Raw genomic sequence first — 24555 nt, 5'->3', positions numbered from 1 at the left:
TTTAAAATCTCTGCCAGGTGAATGGAGTCTGTAGGCCAGCTTATGGGGGCTAACAAGGGAACTCGCCAGTATGTCCAAATGGATTGTACGAGCCTGGCTCGTTACTTGCACTTCGAAAGAGCGCCCAAACACGTGGACAGACTCATCCTTGGTATTTTCAAGAGTAAAACTCCTTGAAAATAAATGGATTTCTCTGCATCGGCTCTATGCCGTGGACACTTTCTATCGGGAAACAGTTTTATATGCAGTATTTGCTTTTGAGAGTTTCGCTAAGTGATTGCATTCTGGCAAGTCCACAGCCACTGACATCAGGCTGGTTTAAATCGCAATTTCCGTCGTAGTGCTAGATGAAATGACAGTTCAAATGACCAAGCCGTACCACTATTTTTGTTGTTTTGCTAGTTGGTTTACATTGCAGCCCTCATGGCTCTGTTTTTGAGGCTCAAACTCTAAATGCCTGGAGAAAAATAAGTTTCAGCCATCTGGCTTTAATGTGGCGAGTATCTTAGGGTGAAGCCGGACACTAATTACCCTTGAGCGAAGTGTGTGTGATGTGCTGCAGAGTGATTGACATTGTTACAATGAGAAACTCAAAAAAAGCCACATGAAGAGCTTGAAGTAAGTGTGGAATTGAATGGCTGCTTGGCTGTAAAGAATTGCAGACTAGATAGTTTGAATTTTGGCCTTCAGAAACCTGCACATCCTTGAATTGTCCTTGAATTTTACGTTGGACATTTTGTACGAGCCCTGTGGGCTGCATGTAGCCCAGTGCCCAGTATTTTTGGAGTTGGAGTAGTGCCATTTTTCATCAAATTTATCTGTACTTGACAAAATAAATAAGATAATAAGCCTTAATGGTAGCAAATAAATAGTACTAATTTAATGAAAGTCAGAGTAGACTCTATGATTACGGTGTGTGTGTTGATGCGAGGTCTTGTGGTATGGGTTACTACTTCTGGTTGTGGTTCACTATGGAGCATACCGTATTTATTCGAATATAAGGCGAGGCTTTTTCCCATAATCTTTAGCCTCAAAGTCACCTCCCGCCTTATACGCGAATTTTACCTTTAGGTGTGGCTTCACGGCAGCGCGAATTTCGCCGTATAGTGCAGCTTCACGGCAGTGCGAATTTCGCCGTATAGTGCAGCTTCACGGCAGCACGACTTTCGCCTTGAAGTGTGGCTTTACAGCAGCGTGTGCTGCAATGCCGTGAAGCCACACTATAAGGCGGTATTTGCACTGCCTTGAAGCAACACCTAAAGGCAAAAATTCACATATAACCCGCACTCCACTGGTTAGAGCTCCCTTCCCTCATATTTCATGGTCACCATTTTGCCTTTTGGCTGTGTTAGTAATTCAGTATTTGAGGTAATCCTTGCCGAGTCTAAATAATCCGTCAGCTACTCTGTATCGCCTTAGTGTGCATACTCAAGTTTTTTTCTTATGTCCTCCAACTGGCCCCTCACCTTATAATCGTGACCACCTTATAATTGAATAAATACGGCAGTTGCATATCATACTTCACATTCTTGTGCTGATTAGAGAGTTACGTTCCTCATATACTGTATATTCTTGCGTAAGGGCACCAGTGTAAGGGCTGCAGCCCTAAATTTGGGCCTAAATATTTCCGGAAAAAGTTATTCATGTCTAGTCTACACCTGCCTTTTCCTACGTGTGCACCTGCAGCCGCGGCCGTGCAGCAGTATCTTCGTCCAGTAACGACGCAATACACAGATGCATTTTGGCCTCCTCTTTGGTTATAATCGCAGTCGGAGTCCTGTCGCAGTTTGATATTTTTTTGCGGGAAGCTAATTGTCTTGCTTGTTGGTGTCATCGCAAAATTAGTTTCCTGACGCCACCAATTTCGTGCCAACCATGCCACGTTTTGCAGACAGCTCTGTGCTGCTGCATGTGTGCGCTACTCTGATGCGAGGCTGTCCATGCTTTGTGCATATGCTGTCGCTCCTGCACCACTCGAAAAGTATGCAGTTGTTTTGACTCAAACGTTCTGTTCATGTTTCATGTGAAAACTCAATTTCTTTTTCTCCATGCCATCTTACGCGCGGCGTCACATCTGATATCGCATTCAAGTACGGTTTGACCTTTTAACTACTTGTTACTATAGGTGTGGAACATAGAAGCATATCGGCCTCCTCATCGGTTGTTTCTACAGTCGACTAAGCACCAGCAAAATTTGTATCTTGCACCCTGCGGCTTGTCCTCTTTCACTGTGTGTATGCGTTTGTGCCAGATAGGTGTGCAACTTATAGTGTTGACAATGGGGTCCACTCTTCGTACATACTGTACATGTTTGTGCACTAAGCTTTCGTTGTTGCCATGCCAGCTGGAACGTACGTGGGCGCTATGGACTGTAACACTCCGGCAGTTTCTTCATTGCTCAACCTTATGTGAAGTGCGACGTCGGAGACTATGTCCGAGGGCGCCTTCATTTTGTAACAGCGCGCTTGTAGTGAGCCAGACTCCTGCTTCTCCAGCTCTGCAGTTGCATGTGCCAAAGACCACTGATGAGATAGCAAACAAAGCTAAAATAAAAGCTTCCTAAGGTCGTTACACACGCGCCAAGCCTGTTGGTTTTGCAAGGTAGATACAAATTTGTTTACTTTCTTTTGTATATTGGCTGCACCCAAAACATTCTGGCCTAAGCTTTTGATGAGAAGTGTGGCCCTTACACAAGAATATACTATATGTTATAAAGTCACATTTGTTTTCATCAGTATAACCTTTTCATCGTCACCATACTCTCTGCATATTTTTAACAAATAAACCCCTTTAAACCGTCTAATAAGTGTAAACATAGTCAGCTTTCTGGGGCCAAGGCTAATATGTTGGGTCACTACTTACGTCGTGCCTGGTGTACCCCTGAGCATCATTGGTTCATGATACTATGCTGTCACCAGTTAGGATAAAAGTAACATGTCTTGGGACACAATTAAGTTGGTGCTTGAATAAAATGAACTGGTCACAATAATAGACGACAATTTCTCATGTGCTTAGTAATTGAGCATTCTTAGAGTGATAACAGTCAAACCTTGTTACAGTGAACTTGAATAAAGTCAATTTTATAGGCATATGCTCTTGGAAGTTGTATCATGTTAATTTTTGCACGCCGAATCTTCTCAGACACAATTGATAAACATTGAGTTCCCAAGTGCTGCAGCCAAGCACGCAGGCTTTTTCACAGCATATTGGCTGGCATTGTTCAATGTGCTGGACAGTTTGTTTGGTGCTTTATGATTCACTAGTACAACTCAAGTGCACTCAGGAACGGCTAGGCCAAGGCGAGATGTTAATGTACGTGTACCACTCAGTTACTTATACCAACTGATTTGGTTTACCTATAGTATAGTTGCAGAAGTGGATGTGGTGCAACTGCTGGTAAAGCTTGCTCTCCTACTGTTGTCAAATTCAGGTGGAAGCAGTGAGAAATTGTTAAAATAGGTGTTTACTAACAACATGCCAAAGCACAACACCAAGCTTATTGTGCCAACCATGCATTGCGTTGCCTGTAACTGTGTCTCACATGTAATTTGACAGGCAAGTAACAAATTGGGGCTATAGCAATGCCTGTTGTATCACCTAGTTCCGTTGCCTTTTCACTCGCATGGTTCACTCTATTTCTGTATTACTAGTTGCCGATTGAATTGCGGCAGTTTGCAAAGAGTTTCTGATGTGACTTTGTATATCAAATATGAGCTGTAAATAAAAGTAATTTGCAACGTTTGTACTGTTCACTGTAATGAGGTTCGACTGTATTTGGTTGAAAGCTACCTATTAAGGGTCGAGCACAAAAATTTTGTTCCTGCGGGTGCTACCTCCCCAAATCCTCTGCTGCTGCCCCCTCTGCTTGCACTGCTGCCACCCGCATTGCTGTGTGGCGCTTGTGTGCGTGCCCTGAGGGGACTGACTGGGCCCAGCACTGTGCCCACCTGCAGCCCATCCTGGAGTGTGGTGCAGTGGAGCTGCTGTGCGGCCTGACACGGCGAGATGAGCCGGCACTGCGACTCAATGGCGTGTGGGCTCTCATGAACATGGCCTTCCAAGCTGACCAGAAGATCAAGTCCCAGATCCTGTCGACACTGGGCACTGACCAGGTCTTCAGGCTCCTCTCAGACCCTGATGTCAGTGTGCTAATGAAGACACTCGGCCTGCTGCGCAACTTGCTCTCCATCAAGCAGGTCTGTTTCTCAACCTTGCTTTTCATTATATTATACTAATAGAGAGAACCAATTAACTACACATGTCAGTTTTGTAATTTTCAAAAACTTGGAGGTGTTGCTTTGTGTATGGGAAGTCCTTTCATTCGGTATATTGGGGAATGGAAAAATGTTTCCTTCAAATTCAGGTCACTCTAACAGGATTGAACATGTGTAGTAAATGGAGCATCTACTTATGATCACTAATTCAAGCGAAAGCCCACACTTTTTCCTCCACCAGCAGCTGTGAGCCCCACTTCTCCAATTGTTGCCCAGTGACTTGTTGCATCACTCTGAAGTATATGCTGTGAAAGTGCTGTGCCATTGGACATAAAAATTTATTTAGGAGTTGGTATTTATTTGCAATGCAGCATGTTGCACCATTGCAGCTGGGAGTGCAGACTTGCTTAGATGAGGCACGTTTCAGCGAGTAAGTGCTGGGTGAAGGGCTTAAGGAAGAGCACAGTGCAGAACTTTATTGCTTCAATTTCTTGTAGCAGGGTTGTCAGAGCCCTTCTGAAAAAATTTTGCAGGAGAATCTCTCATAACGTGTGATTTTATTGATTCAGGAGTTTAAAGGGACGCTACTGTGAACTTCAGTTTTGCATCTAAAGTTCTAGGCAACATTGTACTGATCGCTAATGCAACATTCTGTTAAGAGTCCAGAGGTCAAATTTATTTTTAAAATGCAGATAGGGAGGAAGCAGCTGATGACTCCGCCGGTGCTGGCGTGAACTGCTGCAAGCCGCAAGTTAATACGCATGTGATTGATTGATACCACCATATTTTTCGTTTACTGTTTGTTTCGTTCCATTTTGGTTAAAAAAAGAAAGCGTCAACCAAGTGTCGATGCTAAAGAAGATAAGTTCAATGTACATGGTGGTTCAAATGATTCAATGATTAAATGTTGATTATATCTCCTTATTCTGTTTCTATTTCATGTTCATTATTTACTAATTTTATCTTATTTACATTGTTTTCCACGCGCAATTACATCAACATTGTCTTCTTTAGCGTCGACTCTTGGTTGATCCTTTCTTTATTTTGACCAAGAGTCCAGATGGGCCGATCTCGGAGGTAGTGCAATTTATGGGGCAATATGGTTCATTTTGTATGATATTGGCACTAATTACGCCAATACCATTAATGTTACCGACTCTGTGACTAATTCTTGCTTCCCGTCTCGTTGAGACCTCTATTTTGATAACCATTGCAACTCGCTATGATGCTGTGGAGCCGTGAAAGGGCTGTTTTTCATTCTGGAAAAGGTTAGAAAATACCCAGATTCCCGATACACCAAACCCGTGTGAAGTGAGCTAGGAAGACCTTGCCTTGAAATAGAATGCAGAAATAAGTTGCGGCCTCGGCTTCTTTCAGTGCATTCTCTATGGTGTATGATGTGGACCTTAGATGATGGCTTAATTCTGTGCCATGAAGTTAATCTTAACTATAAGGTTGACTTTAGTGTTCCTTTAACCTCTCAAAGCAAAGCAGTGGTTTTGAGAGACAGTGTATTGGAGTGTTCTGGATTACTGAGCCTCAGTAATTTGCACAGAAATTTCAGTGCATGAGTATTTTGGCGTTCCAACGCCATCGGAGTGCAGCCTTGGTAGGTGGGTATCAAACATTCTACCTCATGCTCGGCAGCAGTATGCCATAGTCACTGAGTGATCATGGCAGGTTGCCTTATAACTGTCACTTCAAGGCAATAATATAGACTGTACATAGGTTATTAAGGTTATAAGAACGGTTATTAAGGTTATTAAGAATTATAGATTATTATTAATACCTTTGTGGTATTGAGTATGGAGCAATCATTGTGTAAGAAACATATAGGTAGTTTCCCCCCCCCCCCCCCCCCCCCCACCATTCTCACTTGTTAGTGTTCTCGAAATCGGAGTGTCAAAAGGTAACCATAGTGCCAGGGAGCAGGGAAGCCTTAAGGTCACATTCTGGGGCCATAATTGAGTATTACTGAAGTGCTCATCTAATCGGACTTATTCATGTTGAAGCCTGTGGCCTGTTTGCAGCATTATGAAAATGTGCACTTCCACATGACGTATGTTACAGGGGAAAAAATGGTCTACTGCCTGGTGTGCAAATTATTTGCCAACAGTGATTCTGATTGCCAGTGACATTATTGTGGTTGTTTGATCTATCAGAGTATTTGACCTTGTTTTCATTACCCTTCTGCCATGTAGCATACTTTTTCCAACCTTCGGCTTCCAGTCTGACACAGGAGACGAAAACGCATGTAATTTACAGTGGAACCTCATCCATACGTTTTGGGAAAGAACGGGAGAAAAAAAAAAAAAAAACATACTAACCTGGAAAATGTGTGAACCGATATCACTAAAAATTTGCCAGACTTAACTATGGTTGACATCTGTGTAATGCAGAACGGTGTGCAAATTGTTGCAGCACGAAATGCCGACAGGTGCCTAGCTGGTCGGGCCTGAGCAACTCGAGATGCGCGTTTTCGTTTTTGCGGCTTTGGCAATCTTATGTTTGTGCTCCTCGAATACAGCCTGTGTCAACAGCTTCTTAGGGCGGGGCATTTTGGTAGGAAGTTGTGACGTGCCCACTCAGCGAGAATCGTCGTAGCACGAGACACTAATGCACATTAAGCTGGTGGGGCCCGTGCAGCCCTAGACGGCGTTTTGTCATTTTTCTATTGTGTAGTATTTTAAGATGACACCATAGGTTGTGAACATTCTTAGAATGAGCACAAATAACTGATGTTTTCTCTAAATAACCAATAATTGAGGTATCATTGCTTCGTTGAAAATCTCTATGATTTTGTCGCATTAATCTTGCATCCCTGGGACACGACCAGGTGAAAAACAATAATTTATGGTCTGAAGTACTCGGCGCAACAGCAGTAGTACATTTTGAAAAAGATTTACTAACAAAAAAAAAAAAAAAATAAGGTCCAGAAGTGCTTGCTCTCTCGTAAAATCACATACAATTTGTTCAACATTCAAAGCAAGTTTTATATCAAGAATAGCATCCGTAATAGAGCATTCACCATACGCCAAATGTTTCCAGTTAATAGATGGAAAGTTGAAGTCTCCTGTTATTATGATATTTCGTTTGCAAAACTTAACCAATTGATCACACAATCTAGGAAGAAAAGACACATCAGCATCAGGTGCTCTGTAAATCGCACAGAGTACAAACGACAACTCATTTGTTGTGATGTTTAGAAACAAGCTCTCATGCTCTTCGATCTGTTGCTTAACATGAACATCTACACCAGACTTGGCAATCACTGTTATTCCCCCGCCATGTGAACCACTATCGCATCGATATATGCTAAAACCAGGCGGAATAATTTCATTACACAAATGTTTTCATTTAACCAGGTCTCAGTCAAAACCACTAAGTGAGGGCTGTAAGTAACAAAATTTCAAGTTCATCTATTTTGTTGACAATACTCCTGGCGATCAAAGACAGGATACGCAAAAATTTGTCAGATATCTGTGATCGCTATGATTCGGATGATGCCTTGCTGTCAGCAGCTAGAACTGGAACACGTGTGGAAGATGCATCATCCCATATGTAAAGCGTTTTTCCAACGCGAAGTTTATCATTTACGAGTGACACTTTCTTCCGTTTTATCATGTTTCATAGTTTGCCATAGCTGTTTTCTTTTTCTTAGGGTTTTCAAAGAGTAATCATTTTGAAATGTTCGTCCCTTTTAACTTTCCAGATCTGCCGAGCACCTTCTGTTTCTCAAGATAGTCCTGAAAATAAAAAATAACCGGGCAGTTTGACGAGGATTTCCCAAGCTGGTGAATTCTCGCTACCGATTCGCAATTTATTCCAAGTTTATCACAGAAAACTTCGTTTATAACTTTGTGCCGAACTACCTCTTCAGATTCATTTGGCCCCTCCGTAATTCCAAAGACAACCAACTTATTTTGACGATTTCGGTCCTCCAGTGCAGTAAGCTTACTTTTTTGCTGCATGATAGTGTTTTGAAGTCTCATGACATGATCGTTTAGACTATCAATGGTACCAGCTTTTTTGCTCACTTCCTTCGGTTTATTCTTGACTTTCTCTAAACGCGCACCGAATTTGCTCAGAATCTTTTCAGTTTCAGTAAGTTTCAATTTCACTTCCTTCAAGTCGCTATGGATAGCCTCTTGACTTGTTAACAGCTTTTTGAGCATCTCAGCATTTCTAGGACCAGGATTTTCTTCAACACCCTCACACAGTAATAATGTGCTGACATGAATACAATCACATACGATGGAGAGCAGTGTGGGATTGGTGGGATCCAGTGGGCTTGATCGAACCAACAACAGTGGGACGTTCACAATGCGCTCTGCTTACATATTTCAGGCTTTGCTGCTCGGTCACCGGAGTGAGCACGCACTCCTTTGTGAACGGTGCAAGAGAGCTAATCAACGCAGCATCGACAAGCAAGTTTGACCGTCGTTCTACCAACCCTGTCAACATGAACTTCACCATGCATGCGATACCCGTGAGCGGCATCACGTCATCGTAGCGTACAGCTAGAAGAACGCCCTGCGACCGAATCTTCAGTGGGCTTGTTGGAACCAACAACAGCGGGACGTTCACAATGTGCTCTACTTACATATTTCAGGCTTTGCTGCTCTCGGTCACCGGAGTGAGCACGCACTCCTTTGTGAACGGTGCAAGAGAGCTAATCAACGCAGCATCGACAAGCAAGTTTGACCGTCGTTCTACCAACCCTGTCAACATGAACTTCACCATGCATGCGATACCCGTGAGCGGCATCACGTCATCGTAGCGTACAGCTAGAAGAACGCCCTGCGACCGAATCTTCAGTGGGCTTGTTGGAACCAACAACAGCGGGACGTTCACAATGTGCTCTACTTACATATTTCAGGCCTTGCTGCTCTCGATCACCATAGTGAGCACTCACGCGTGTGTGAACGGTGCGAGAGAGCTATCAACGCAGAAAGTTTGACTGTCGTTCTACCAACCCTGTCAACATAACTTCACCGCGCATGCAATACCCATGAGTGGCATCACGTCATATGGAACAGTATATAAAAACAGAGGCTTGAGGGTTACGCATATTTTTTATAAATGAGTTTCATTAATTGCCTTGCACCCCCTATGTTGCCTTCCCTTCAGTTACTGGTCACATAATGTTATGACGTAAATAGTGGTATACGCAAAGTATGCTGGGAATGAATGGCAGAGGACAGTAACAACAGCTTTGACAAGTCAATGATTGTTTTGCATGAGAAGTTGCTGTTGTTGTCAATGGTGACGGGAATGCGCCGTGATTAACCCTGTCACCAAGTTCTTTGGCCCTTGGCTCTCTCTCTCACGTTTTCTTTTTCCATTTTTTTTCCTCTTTTTGTCTTTCTTTCTCCCTTTCTCTTCTCTCTTTTTTTTGTATGTTCTTTCTCTACCATAAGACGATTTTATATTCGATTCATGAGCGCCGCCATCTTGGGCTGTTACAGAAACAATTTCTTAGTTTTATGAGAAGTAAACAACGTAACATGGTCATGAAACAGTGAACGCATTTGTAAAACTATTTCCATGCTTGCAAATCAACTGTAGTAATGTGCATTTCGTTGTTAAAGGTAGAAAACAGCAGCCTTAACAGCCCAAGATGGTGGCACCTAAACGCTTCCATAAAATAGTCTTAGAGAGACTGTTGCGAGAATTTCCTGCATTCCTTGAAAAAGGTCGGTCCACCGACCTAAACTGTTGGGTAAATAAACCAAAGATGACCGCGAAGTTGTGCTTGTCAACTTTTTATATATATATATATATATATATATATATATATATATATATATATATAGTATTTAATATTTGAATTCGATTAGAAAAATAGACATAGAAAATGTTCGAATATTCTGTTGGATACGAATGCACGAATCAAATCGAATGTATTACTGGCTGTGCGGGAGCAAACACTGTTCTTAGCATTTGTTTATATCTAATCTAATAATATTGGGGCACTATTGTGCTGAATTTTGTGATAATTTCGTCCTGCTGGCGATATTTCGCCTTTAAAGCACTCTTAGCCACTAAACTTCTAAACTGTGCGGGAAAGCCACCCTCTTAGTAGCAAGAGGCACGGGTTTGCGGACAGCAAGTGGGCACTTTTTTTTTCTTCCTTTTTTTTTCAGTTTATTGCTTGACAGTAAGTGCAATGAGTGATGACTGGCGCAGGGTCGAATGCCTCCGAGTTTAGGTGCATTTGATGCGGTATAAAAAGGCACAGAACGTGAAGACAGCTAGTGGGAATTACCCAGTTTTCCAAGTTGACATGAACCAAATGCACAATGTTTTAGTATAATGGCTTACTAGTCTAGTTTTGTAACATTGACAATGTAATTGCAATGTTCCAACATATCAAATTAACCCAACTTGTGCATAAATGCAATGCATATCATTATTCGATATTTGATTCAATATTCGAAGCTTAAGTATTCGTATTTGAAAATTTTGATATTTAGTTATTTGGAGGCCGATTTAGCCTTGACTCATTCCCAATTGCGGGACCTGCTTCCAGAACTGTGGCAGCAATCTGCATCGCACTGGATAATAAATAAAATTAAGGATGTCACAATGTTCGTTGCCAAATTTGTTCGTCGAAAAGGAAATAAACCATTAACTCCCCCCCACCCCGTCACTGCAAGGGGTCCCCCAACACTTCCACCGGTTGGTCCACAATGGGTCCCTGACATATCCATGGCTGAGAACCAATGGATTAGTGCATTTACTTTTTCCTCTCCCTGCGGCGCGCCATGTTGGCTCGCAGCTGGGCATCGCCTCCGAGGTTGCATCGGCATCGGTGCAATCTCGGAGGCCACGAGCTGGCCGGGCCAAGCCAGCGCGGCGAAGCTCGTTTGCCTCCTCGATCACACAGCGGAGTGCTGTGTTGTGTGAGACATGCTGCTCGACTGCGACGAGCCAAGTGTAAAGCAAAAGAAAAAGACCATCACAATGGAACAGAACAGAATGCAGCTATCGTAAGACTGTCGTGTCAGGTGCTAAGAAGTCGCATGTTGCATTCGCAGAAAATTGTTTTGTTGTTATATTCAAATTTCATCGCATACATGGCCGTGTAGCGGTTTTGCGGACCACAAAGCCATCTTATTTCCATGTTTACAATTGTGCACCCCGTTGGACATATATTGCAGTAAATGGCAATAATGGATATAGCAAAGTAATGGATGTAACACAGTAATTTCGGCTCCCCCTTCAACTTCGTTATAAGGAGGTTCGAGTGTATTGCATGCACTGTACTATGAATCTCTATGGGGATTTCTAGGGGAATTTAACTTACTTCATTATATCCCATTTCGTTACAACGAGGTTTCATTATTTCAAGGAGACGACGTTCGGTTGCTGTGCCTGCTGATGTAAACAAATACACCCCCGGTCAGCGCTTTGTACTGTCACCGTCGCCCTTCCCGAGAAATTGTGCACTGTATAAATTGACATACAAATGCAGAAAACAGTGCTCGTAGGCATCCGATAGCGAGTATGCGAAACGATTTCTTGAGAAGGGGTAAAACATCTAAAATGCAAGCAGCACTCATCAAATCAGTGATTAGGGCTACCCTTGGTGTTCATGTTGCAGTGTGATTTGCTGTGCTGGGCAACTGGCGTTCTCAGCAACTGGCTCTTGTGGCAGCAGGTCAAATGCGAATGGCAATTTATGGCTATTGAATTCGTTGAAGTCACAGCTGTCACTATTTGACAGCTTCGAAAAATTGTTGGAGTTGACACTGTGAGTTGAAGACATTGTGCCACTGGTGCGGTGCTGTCACGAATCAGCTGAGTGTGATGATTTTTTGTGCAGTTTTGCTTATTTCAAATTATTTTCGAATTTTCAGAGAAATTCTACTATTAGACATGTGCCAGGAGGGTTTTGGGAACATGAAATTATCATTAGCCTGACATGGTCAAAAAATTGCAAAAAAAAAAAAGTTTAATGTGTTTGAAGACAAGGTGTGCAATTTTTCTTTTCATCTGCAGCACATTGACCACATCATGGACAGCCATGGGACACAGATAATGCAGGCAGTGATCCTCATTCTTGAAGGGGATCACAGTGCTGATGTTAAGGAGCAGGCATTGTGCATCCTGGCCAACATTGCAGACGGGGACACAGCGAAAGCTTTCATAATGGCCAACGAAGACGTCCTGAAGAAGCTCACCACCTACATTGTGAGCAAAGCATGTCAAATCATTTTCATGTTGTAGCACCACTATCATTGACATGAAATCAAAAAGGTTCCTTGCACTGGAAATTTAAGTGAGCACACTGGGGGCAGGGTAAATTGATAGTGTAATGTTGTACATGCCATGTGTCATTGCTTTTTTTCCCAAGGTCTGTTACCCCGTAGTTAGTTATCCCTTGACATACCTAACGGCGGCAGTAGTGTCAGGCTATAGTAATTGGTGTTTTTGAGCTTTTCAGCCTTTCTTAGTCACCATCACAGTTGTTTACATAACCCCCTTGCAGGGGACGCACTGATAGTGCTCCCCTGGGCCTCTTGCTGAACAAATTGCAGTTGGACATCCACTAAAGTGAGCTTTAATGTAAGGAAGTTTTCAATATAAAGTTTATTTGCCACAGAATGCTGTCAAAGAAGACAATGTATTATAATTGATTTCTCTCAGTCTAGTGAAGCACTTTTGTACTGCAGTTTTGATTTCATGAAATCTTCAATTATTGTTCAGGAACTCTAGCTGCTTCTGTGAAAGTGACCCAAACAGAAGCGGTGAGCAGTATCCATTGCTCGGCTCTTTGCATGCCTGACACCTAGTTGGCACTCGCGCTGCATTTCACTAGTGCTCATGGGGTACAAATGAAAGGCATTAGGTTCTTTGAGCTAGCACCACTTCAATCTAAGTGATGTTTGGTAGGTGATTATGTACGTGAGACACGGCCATGTCTTGTTTACTACAGGTTCATTTGATCTGCCTGCGCTTCTTGAACTAGTTTAGCAGGTGCTGCACCTTGTTATTAAATTCACCAGTGAAACATGGCATTGTCTGCATGTCGCTATTTGTTTCACCTGGTGCAGGCTTCGTGCTGAATGAGTTTGCAGCATTCCCTGTACATGTGGGGGAGGCAGTGTAGGCCTCGTGCAGGAGGTGCCAGGCTCTTTCAGCATGAGCACAGAACTTTCACTGAACTGCAGTGAACTAGTTCACAAAATGCAGAGCACATCAATTCACATGTGCTTGCGTTAGTTTGGGAACATTTTCATGCAGTCCTGGAGTGTTTTCCCACATTTGCTGTTTGTCAGTGAGTGGAAAAAGATTTTCTGAGGAGTGCTTTCTGTGACAGCCTGTTTGACATGCATTACAGTGTGGCTAGGCTATGTGTAAAATGAGGCTTTCTTATGGTGTGTGTTGAAGGCTGCTTTTAAAGTTTAGCAGGAACAAATAATTGAGATCTTTCTGTGTTAAAATTAAGTTTGCTTGAAGGGTGTGCTTTGCATGCATCCTGATGCCGCTTAATTCATGTGCTCATTTGGACACGTAATGCGTGTACTATCGACCAAAAACGTTTACGGACCAAGGGATCTTACAAAAAGCTGAATATCTCCGCAGCCTCAAAACGCAGCCTGGTATTCCCATTTCCGGCCTCTACTGGTATATGTGAACAGCATTGTTATGTACGGTTTTACTGGCTACTTTTAAAGGCTTCTCGGGTATTTAGCGTTTTCTGAGATCCCGTGGTTCGTAAACTTTTTTGGTCGATAGTACATGGCGCATACAACGGTGTAGTGGTGCTGCTTTGGTTACACTTCTCTAGCTTGTGCAGTGGCACAGATTGAGTCCAAGATATTTGAAGTGTGCAATTATGGCCTGGATTTTTATAGAAATCATCTTTAAAGATACTTATTCAGAACTTCACACTAGACAATGTCACCAAACTAGGATGGAAACTTGCATTGTTCAACAGTAATTGAACAAAGCAAGCCTCATGGACATGTAGCCAACATTTTGATAGGGGGAGTTGTCAAAATGTTCGTCTGGCTGCCCCAATGAAGACAAGCCCACTTGTGGAAATGTTGGCTCCAGAGTGGGGCTTCCCTTGTTCATCCATGTCAATTATTCAGAACTTATTAAGCATGTGCAAATACAATCGACCGATAATTCGGATGCCTTCGCGGCACCCCAAAATGTCCATTATCCGGACATTTTGTCATGACCGCAGGTCCGAAACGGCATTAATTCAAGCCACCACCGTCTCCATTTTGATGTATAAGAACGTCTGAAATTTTGGATGCGAAAAACCTTCGCAGTCTCATTATCCGGACATTTTGTCATGACCGCAGGTCCGAAACGGCATTAATTCAAGCCACCACCGTCTCCATTTTGATTTTCTCGCCGCCTTGAACCGGCACTCTCGCACGCAGATCCGCTGGTAGCCGTAGCCACCACCGCGGCAACACTAGGCCTAGCTACTTCGACGTTTGCTACCAAGCTTCTTGCTATTCGGTGCCATGTTTTTCATTGAAACAATTTGCCGCTGTTAACAGCCTTTGTAATTGTCGCCAATAGCTTCGAAGCTCGGAAAGCACAGCACGTTGCCTAATGCCAGTTTCTGAAAGTCAGCTTCGCCTCATTACAGGAATGTTACGCGGCGAAGCATGTGCAAAGTATTGCGGTGAAGTATACCACGAGTTGGAAAGGGCACTTGTCACGGGACATGTTTTCCTTGATTATATCCGCGGGCACCCGCTGTCTCCTATCACAGTACGAGCAACGATACCCCTAATAAGTGTACTGGCAGGCCTTTAGAGCTATTTCGGATGTGCTTTTGGCGTTTTGAACCCTTGGGGGCAGTAAAAGGCATTCATTCATCTTTTCGGACTGCCCAATTTTTCAGACTTTTTCGCAGCCCCTAGGAAGTCCAAAAAATCGCACATTGTCTGTATTGGAAACTTTTGAATATTGAATAGAAGATTTGCTATTCATAGATAATACAAATATTTTTTATGCTGCCGTGAAGCCACAGCTCACGGTGAAATTCACACATAACCTGCGCCTTGACTTTACTGTTAAATGTTTTGCATTCTTGTTGGGGGTTATATCTGCAAAAATATGGTATTTGTGCATTTGTTCCTAATTCACCATTCGTGGGAGCTTCTAATAAACAATGCTTCATAATGTGCAATTTAACAGAAGCTTGCCAAAGTTGTACTTATACAAGGATGTGAACTTATTTGAATATTAATAGTGAAAACAGCTCCTCATTATTTTGAAAACTATTCCATTTGATTTCTTCTTGCATTATTCAATTACTATTCGATTTGGTCTTAAAAATTAGTATTTGCACACCCCTAGAACTTATAGTAGTTTATAGCGGAATTCCCTAATTGCATCAAGTACAAGTATTAGAGAAAAGAAACTTTGAATGTCAAATCGAATAACAAATATTCTTAAACAAAGTGAAATACAGTAGAACCCTGTTGATACATTTTTCAAGAAACTGCGGGTGAGAAAAATGTAACAACTGGGAAACATAACAGTGAAGAAGGCAACCAATCGCCGCAGCAACGTCAGAAACGGTTCTGAATGCCAGCCAGTATACTTATTAGACGCCTTGCCGCTAGTACTGTGACCGGAGACTGCGTGTGCACACGTGTATAATTAAGGGACACATAGTATGTTCTGTGACAGTGGCCCCTTCCACTCTTAATATGCTTCATCGCAATATTTTGTGCATATTTTCACCTCATCACATGCTGTATTGCAGCGAAGCTGACTTTAGGGAACAGGCAAAAAGCTCAACTGCGACAAGACACAGTTATTGGGACTGACATACTTCTGGCATTTTGGGTCGGTGGCTTGACAGGTTGGCTGTGACAGGCTTAATCATGAGTTTACATTTATTGGTCTTCGTAGCAACATGCGAGAGCGAATTTGCCTCTGCACTGCTAAACTTACATGGCCGCCGTGTTCAAATGCAATGTAAGATGCAGGGACATTACAGAATGGTGACATATCAAACGGGAACATAATACAATAAGATTCAATGGGTTTTAGGTTGGAACTGTAAAGACGTAATGTTGTAGCTGGGAAAATGCCATGATGAGGAACATATAAATGGTGTTCCATTGTATAAGGGTAGCGTGGAGAACATTTGGTAACATTATTAATTATAATTATTAATAATATTTAACAATATTATTATTTGGTTAACATTATTCGATAGATGAAATGCTATTCATAACTGGACTTTCGGTCTACTGAAGAGCTTGCAAATGATAACCAACTGAAGGGTGATTGTATCTGGCCAACCATGACGACGACAATAATGAAGCATGCCGAGATTGATCAAATAATTAATTACTTTTCCTAAATAGTAAAAAGTTTGCAAGCTGCCCAAGACATCTTTATTTGAATGACTGTAAATATTGTACTGTGAGGTTATTCACTCCATGTGTTTGCTGACAAACTGGTGCCCCTCTGCAGCTCTCCTGCAGCAGAATCATTGGCAACAGTCACCATTTGCTTCTGTCTTCCTCATGTAGACTCCAATAAGCGTTGCTGTTATCACTTATGTTCGGACGGAAATGAATATTCTCAAATTCAGATAGTGAATTCTTGAATAAAATATGAATTGAGTAGCCAACACTATTTGATTTGTATTCGAAATTTTAAATCTTTGCCCACTCCTATTTATTAAATAAGCCAACAGGGCTGTTTTAGGACACAAAAATATTTTCACTAGGCTGTGGTAACCCAATTTTTATCAAAAACTTATTGGCTTGCAAACGTGACTCAGTTGAAATCAGGTTTTACTTTACCATCACCTGCTTTTCTCTCTGAAAGTAGTCCTTTAGTAGATGCAAGCTGCTACTGTTGTGGGTTTAATTCTCTGCCAAAGTGACTATTCAGCTCTATGTACACTGAAGGTGCCAGAATGGTGAATTGTAATTAGCTCAGACGTAGTATCAGGGGTTATCCAGAACTTTGGCTTTTCCTGAAGCAACTTTCAGCATGAACTGCCTTAGGAGGAAAATCTGTAAATTCGCCCCTTTACTTGCAGGCGCACTCCAATGTGAAGCTGCAAATAGCAGCTACATTCTGCATATCGAACCTGGTATGGAGTGAAGAAGAAGGTACGTTTTGCTTGGTGCAATCTCTTTCCACTTCAGAATTTGAATAGAAAAGATCCAGAATGCTTCATTTTGACTGGAATTGCATTGTGATTCTAATTTCATTGTGATTCTCTGAGCAATTTCTGCAGTTACTAAGTCAGGCTGTACAGGGATAGTGCAGCTGTAATATGATGCTACCAGGTCTTTAGTGAATGACACTACCAGTCGTAGGTAGAGTCGACTTCTGTTGATTTGACGCTGATGGGACCAACAAAATTAGTTGAATTTTCTGGTGGGTTGTATTAAACAAAAAGCAGAAAAAATGTCAAAGGACCTCGCTCATTGATTTGGCAGTATTTGTTCCGATTGAAGCACATTTCCGAATTGAACGTGCACCCTGTTTTTATGAGTTCAAAGTAGAAAACGAACATAACTAACATTATTGCTTTTTAAACAAAGTACTAATCAAATGCATACACTATTTGTTTTAGCAAGAAAAACGTAGCATGTCTCCTATTCTGGCAAAAAGAAAGGCAGAATTAGTGAACTTTACCATTCACAGAATGGAACTTAATTCACTTATTGTCCATCACTCTATGACAGCCCTTTTAACGCTGCCTATGACGAACCAGGCGCAAGTTTGCAGGTGCAAGTTGGCTAGTGCAAGACAGGGGTAATAAGAGAACGCAGGGAGAGGCCTTCGTCCTGCAGTGGACATAAATATAAGCAGATGATGATGATGACTAAGCACAACATCTTCCTCCATATGATCCATAGCACGTTTAAAATTCGGTATTATATCAAACGACTCTGCAACAATTGCAAATGGGATGATGGCTTATATAAGCCTAGACTAATCACTCAACTAGCTTGTCCTGCGACGCATGCGTGTCTTCGGAATGCCAAGAACATGTGACGTGAGATGTTGATGTTGCCGCTAGCTTAACATCTAAAATAGCTTATTGTTTGAATGTGCTTTCGTAATCGGACTGAAAATGGCACATCACCATCGTCTTGCTTATAACTCATTTACTCGTTCTGATCCCATCCATGGTCGGCACCTTGTGATAGCAATGGCGATGACGTTGGTTTGGCTCACATTGATGGTAGGCTGTTGCGAACGCCGCGGACACGGTTTTGGTTTCGTGTCGGATCGCTCGGGCTAATTTTTTGGGGAAAAAAAAAGGTGCATGTTAGAATGAAGTAAATATTGTAATAATTCATTGTGAGCTACCGTTTTGGCATTTAAATCTTCCTGGAGCAGGCTGTAAATAGGCATTTTTGAGGGGAGATGATGTGTGTTCAATGTATTCACCGTACTTAGCCTAAGCACAGCCGATACGGAGTTTGCCGCTATTGGAGTCACCACTATGGTCACCATTGGGATTGGGCATATGCGTTATGAATAGCCAAGTTCAAATTATCTGGCAAAGACTAATTTCAGGATTCAAATAATGAAAGTTTGGTCCCATAGAAATGTGTGGATGCTAGTGGGGGCCTTTGGGCTTGGATTGAACTAACCGGAGTCAAATTAACGGAAGTCTACTGTACTTGATTTATAAGCTAGATTCTTACTTTATAATGCCAGACTCCTAGCACAGTCAGTGACTTCCAGTACAGTTTTAAGGAAATTTGATATCATAGTTTTATTACACTTAATTACTATTGATTGTTTTCAAGAGATAGATATGTCAATTATACATTTAATGTCATGTGTGTAGGAAAATTCGGAACAAGATCAAGCAAGCTGTCGCAAACGTAGTGGTACCAGGGCAATGATGTATGTTTAATCAATATGCAGCTTTAATACAAACATTCTGTGCCGTACTGGGCTCAAAGATGTGACATCAAGCTCTGCTCAAATGATGAAAGTGCAGCAGTTATCAAATAGGGGTTCCAAGAGCGGCACAGGTAGCTATTCGTCAATGCGGCATTCAGATGAAGTCGATGCTACGTTGTCTAAAGCTGATGTGGAAGTCTTGATTCTAAGATGGGGTCAATTTAGTGGAGGAAGTGATGTTGAAGCGACAGACTCTATGGGCAATTCCTTTCTGCATGGGCATATTTCTTTGCTGTTGTTGATATGTCGGATGTTGTAAAATATATTCACCAGATATTTCTTCACTGTAGGTCTCTGCTGGCATCTACATCTGCTTTTTCATTTCCGCATATGCCCACAGTGTCCAGGAGTTGTGGGGGTACTATCCTCAACTCGTAGTGCGTGCAATCGCAGCTACGTAGGGTTCGGGCGAATAAGGCAATGAGCGAGTCAATTCAACAGCATTTATTGCTGCGAGCAATAGGACACACTTGCAGAGGGAAGTCCACTCTGTAATAAAAAATAAATAGGCTTGCCTCGTTGCATGTGGAAGTCACGCAAGCGAGGTCACTCACGGGTTGCAGCGGGTATATCCGAGGGGGCAGCTCAGGTGTAGTGAGGTCAGAGAGGCCCGAGGGTCTCTCGGTCGCGCTCTTTTATACCTTTTAACCTTTTCACGAGGGGAATGTCCTCCTCGCCCATCGGATACCTTCCCTCTTCCCGCGCGAGAGAGAATGAGGCGCACGAGAGAGAGGCAAAGTGCCTCTCTCTCGTGTCCACTCGGCTCCCGCTGCGCACGCTACGTGCACATGCGACGATGAGCATGGGCGGCAGAAGATGGGCGCGCGTGCTCCCCACAGAGTCCACTGAATATGATAGCATGGCTAGCGACAGTGGCCATATGATGATGAATGTAACCAATGTCTCTGGTTGCTGGATCTTGGTTATGACCCTGTTCGTATTGCACATGCTCTGTGGAATTGCTTTTTAGTCTGTTAGGATGACCTGTCATGGTGTTGGTTGCCAAAGGATGTGAAGAACGGTTTCATTTATATAATACAGTTCAGCTGATGTGCTTGATGTTAACTGTTCAAGACAAGGGAAGCGGGGACCAGTATACAATATGTACAAACCACTCGATCTCTGTGACCCATTGATGAAAATTATCAATCGAGCCCAAATATTCCTTGGCGATATGGCCTAGAGTGATTTGTAGAATCCTACTTTGTAGCATGGTTTTGCTCAAGCTGATGCAGGGAATGTGTAATACGAAAATGAGCAAGCACTAGATGGGCTTGAGTGCACATTTGAAATATGTGACCAACTCCAAGTGGCGAATTGGTTTTGTTAGAGGCCTCTGCTTGTCAGTGTTTGAGCACAGCTTTATATAAATGGGCAGTGAGAAAATCCCTTTTGTATTAAAATTAACTATGTATGTAAATTTGTGTTCAGCAGTATGGTGCTGTTGTAGTGAACGTTTTATACAAGCATATGCAAGTTTACCAAATTAAATTCCACTGTGTGCTTTTAGGGCACAATTAAAAAAATATTAAATTGTGAAATATTTTTTAATATTGTTAAATCTGTCAAATGGTATTATATCTTTTGTAACAGTCTTTGTTGTTGCTGTTGTTGCAGGTGCTCGGGAAAGGCAGTCCAAGCTGCGCGAGTTGGGGGTCCAAAAGCTGCTGCAGTCTCTTCTGATCACTAGTGACACAACCCTCTTTGACAAGTATGTCATTTAAGCTTTTTATCTGCTTTTGTCCAATCACCATCTGTTCTTAGCAGGATGCCACAAGCCTTTAGCAGTATGTGTGGAACAGACTTGGAACATTCCATGCTAAAGGTGGGATAGGGAAAACTGGAAAAAGCAAAAAAGTTTGGGGGAATCGTCGGGGAATTCGTGAAACAACTGAGAAAATTCAGAGATAATGTTCTTATTATTGCGACAATGAATCCCAATTATAAATAGAAAGAAAGAGAACAAGAAATTGAGGGGCATGACGTTAATTTATTTTTATTGCCCGCAGCACAGAAAAAGCATGGTCTTTCAGATTAGTTCTTGTTTCCATTACTCTGAGGGATCTGTGCCATTGCATGGGTGCGTTTTCGCTCTGATGTGCTGCTTTTTGTGCCTTGCGAAAATGTTGGCTGTTAAGGGCTCATCAAGGAATGGATGAACCCAAATATCTCAGACTTTGCAAGTTGGATGAAGGCTGTGGAAAATGATCCGCACAAAGCCCTGTGCTCGGTTTGCCGCAAGTTTTATTGTGATAGCAATTATATGGTTACTCCAGGCACACTCTGCTGTTGTCGTCGGCATTGCTGTGATGTTCTGTATAAAGTCCAAGGGCAATAACACCGTCGCCGCGCACTGCATGCTGTGTGTGCATGCGAAAGCATGCGAGGGGAACCGACAATTGCGCCTCAATCTTGCGCACGCAAGGGCAGAAAGCGCAGAGAAAGTGCACCGTCTTCTGTCGCGTGCAAGGCACCAGGGGGACATTGACCACGCAAGCACGTTGACCACGTGCTTGCGATTGGCAATTATGTGCTCACATATTTGTGTATATGTATTTGTATAGGTAAAACTAAAAATAAACCTTTAGTAGGGCCTGTGTCTGCTTCCGTCATTTGTCCCTTGTCTGTTTCTGTGCTGTAGTTGCTTTCATTTTGCATTAAGCTTTCCGGGCTTAAATAATAATTTTGAGGCAACTAACTCGGCTTAGAAAAATGATACATACTATTGCAATTCTACAGACATGATATGCATGTGTGCTATGAGTACCTGCAGGCACCGCACTCGCTAGGTTGAGTGTAAACGTGACTAAACCTTATTGGAGCGTGAAAACTTCACTTGAATTATGGCCAGATGTACAGTTAACTTAAGCAAGAAAACTCCCTCTCAAAGTTGCCATTACTGCTTGGGTAATGCCAAGATTTGGATACCATATCTTTTTTACACTCAGATTTGAGGTGAAATTTAAATGTTTGACCTACTGGTGCTAGTTTTGATAGGCAGTTCCCAATTATATGCAACATATTTGTGCAAACTACCATGTATAAAGCAAAATGATGCTGAACATAAGGAAAGCTCGCTAACGATGGTGTGAAGGATTGACAGCATAACTCAGTTTCAAGGGAAAACAATTAAAGAGAACATATTTTGGTTAACAATACATTGAAACCTCGTTAATTCGACCCTCAATAATTCGGACAATCGGATAATTTAGATTCGTCCTCTGGTCCCGGCAGGCGTATGCATTATTCAATGCAATGGAACTGTCGTTAATTCTGGACATATTTGGCCACACATCGGTTAATTCGGACAACTTTCGGAGCTCGGCGAGTGACAAGCGCCAGAAATGTGCAACACAAAAGAGCAAAAACGGCGTTAGCATCCAACCGAAACGAAGCGGCGGAGTCCGCATCGCCATAGTCATCAGCAGAAATCGTACATGAATGCTAGCAACGCCAGAACGCTTTGTGCCTGTAAAGCCTTTATTCTTGTGTTTACCGCCGCTCATAACAGGACGTTGGCTGCGCTTTCATAACTACGTAGTCGCCATCCATGATTGCGTCGGTAGCGGCTGCAGCAAACACTAGTTTCGTTTTGACTCAGTACGTGCGTAGGCCGTTTGCCTAAAAAAAACTCCATAGTGGCCAACCATGATCTCGAGAATAGCGACCGCGGTTTCGTCCGCAGTTGTTGGAGTGAATGGTAGTTTTGTTTTTACTCGGTGCGTGCGTCGATCGCATGCCTTCAGCACCGCATAGTCGCCGTTCACAATCACGTCGATAAAAAAGTTTAATTATGGAGTTTGACGTGCCAAAGCCACCATTTGATTATGAGGCACACCATAGTAGGAGGACTCCAGATTAATTTGGACCACCTGGGGTTCTTTAACCTAAGTCAGCAGCCGCGGTTTCCTCCGTAGCGGTTGCCGTCGAGGATGAAGAGCATTGGCTACATTGTGATGGACGGACGATCTGTTGGCGATCAGCTCACTGGCGAAAAAATAATCCGGATCGGTAGTGCAAAACGTGTCGTAAATGAAGGCGTGCAGTGGCCGTGCTGCGAAGGAAGTCCGGAGGCCTCCATCGCCTCTGCGAGAGCCAACGAGTCACGAGATGACGAGAATTGAGGTGTCCGCATTGCTTTTGTGCAAAATAGCAACAGGCTTTGCTCATTCATTCACTAGATAAAAGTGTGTTGACGTAGTAAGCATTTGCTTATTGTTTTCTGAATACCCTCGATAATTCGACATTCGGTTAACTTGGACATTTTCTTCGGTCCTGTGAAATCTAAATTAACAAGGTTTTACTGTACAGGAGAACAAAGGAAAACATAGCAGCGTAAGATGCAACGTCCGATCTGTAAGGTCTCTACAGAGCGTCTCTTTTGTATCTCTCTCACACTCGCACGCACGATCCCTACCCCTCTTGCCGTGGAAACTCACCCCACCTCCAAGATGTAAACAGGAGCTATGCTGCCTGCGCTGCTCTTCATCAGTCAACGAGGAGAAAGGTTGCCTCCATCAATGTGGTGCAGTCACCGCTCTCCATTCCGTCCCCACTAGGGGTCCGTTTCGCTTTCTCTAGGATAGGCTTCTGGAGTGTGCAGGTGCAGTTGAAAAAAAAATACAACAGGTAGTTCCAAATGCCGTTTTCGAGACCTTCCACGCTCACAGACACACTGCACCATCTGACGTATAATAGGAGAAATAGTTTTGTTTCTTACAGAATTCGTTTTTATCCTGCTTAGTGGCAATTTTTGTACCAGCTCCGAAGACGTGCGCTCGTTGGAGTTGAAAGTGAAAACAGCCGCCTCCAGAAGTGGCATGCGCGCTCCAAAGCATCAGAAATCTTGCTATTCCGCTGCTTCTGCGGCTGATTTTATCGACGGCTCAAGCAACAGCGAGTCGGAAGATGCTGCCTTTTTGTCTGATTCCAAGAGCAATGACAACGAATATCAACCCGGAACATGAGCATGCACCACTAGTTCGTGCTTCTCCACCAAGTGAAGCCATTCAGCACTAGCTAGCTAACATGGAAACATGCCAAAACTGCAAGAAATGTTACGACAGCAAAATGGCAGCAGTAAACTAGAGTTTACTGTGAGTCTTGCAACGTTCCCTTATGTTTCACATCGAGGAAATGCTTTGGTGTATGGCATATACAACTGTAGGGCTTTCAGTTAAAATTTTGTAATGCAAGTAATTTCAAGAAAAAATTTTGATTTCTTTGCAGATAGTGGCTCTCAGATAGCAAAACAAAAATTCTTAGCATTTAAAAAATTTTTAGATACAGGCAGAAGTTTTGTTGAGGTTTAGTTCACAATGTTGCGTTTGGCAATGTATATTTTTTTACATAAAATCTCGTTAATAAAAGTTGTGTGCCTGAAAAACGGATTCATTCTGCTTTGCTT

The 24555-nt window shown here is 42.6% G+C and overlaps 1 protein-coding gene across 5 annotated transcripts in view; it reads left to right on the top strand.

Annotated features, from left to right (window-relative positions):
• The window catches only part of LOC119458334 (armadillo repeat-containing protein 8-like), an 82056-nt gene that overhangs the window by 56676 nt on the left and 825 nt on the right, over positions 1 to 24555 (top strand). For 4 of the 5 annotated variants that reach the window (XM_049665633.1, XM_049665635.1, XM_037720177.2 and 1 more), the window contains 4 exons: positions 3936 to 4196; positions 12219 to 12410; positions 17257 to 17329; positions 20766 to 20859. In XM_049665633.1, coding sequence (XP_049521590.1) covers positions 3936 to 4196; positions 12219 to 12410; positions 17257 to 17329; positions 20766 to 20859 — 620 coding nt within the window. The remainder of the gene's footprint in view (positions 1 to 3935; positions 4197 to 12218; positions 12411 to 17256; positions 17330 to 20765; positions 20860 to 24555) is intronic. The other variant, XM_037720196.2, reaches the window with a different exon arrangement.

This window comes from Dermacentor silvarum, chromosome 1 (assembly GCF_013339745.2).
Source record: "Dermacentor silvarum isolate Dsil-2018 chromosome 1, BIME_Dsil_1.4, whole genome shotgun sequence".
Taxonomy (NCBI): Eukaryota; Metazoa; Arthropoda; class Arachnida; order Ixodida; family Ixodidae; genus Dermacentor; species Dermacentor silvarum.
Note: the sequence above shows the minus strand (reverse complement) of the source record. Positions and strands in the feature narration are given on the sequence as shown.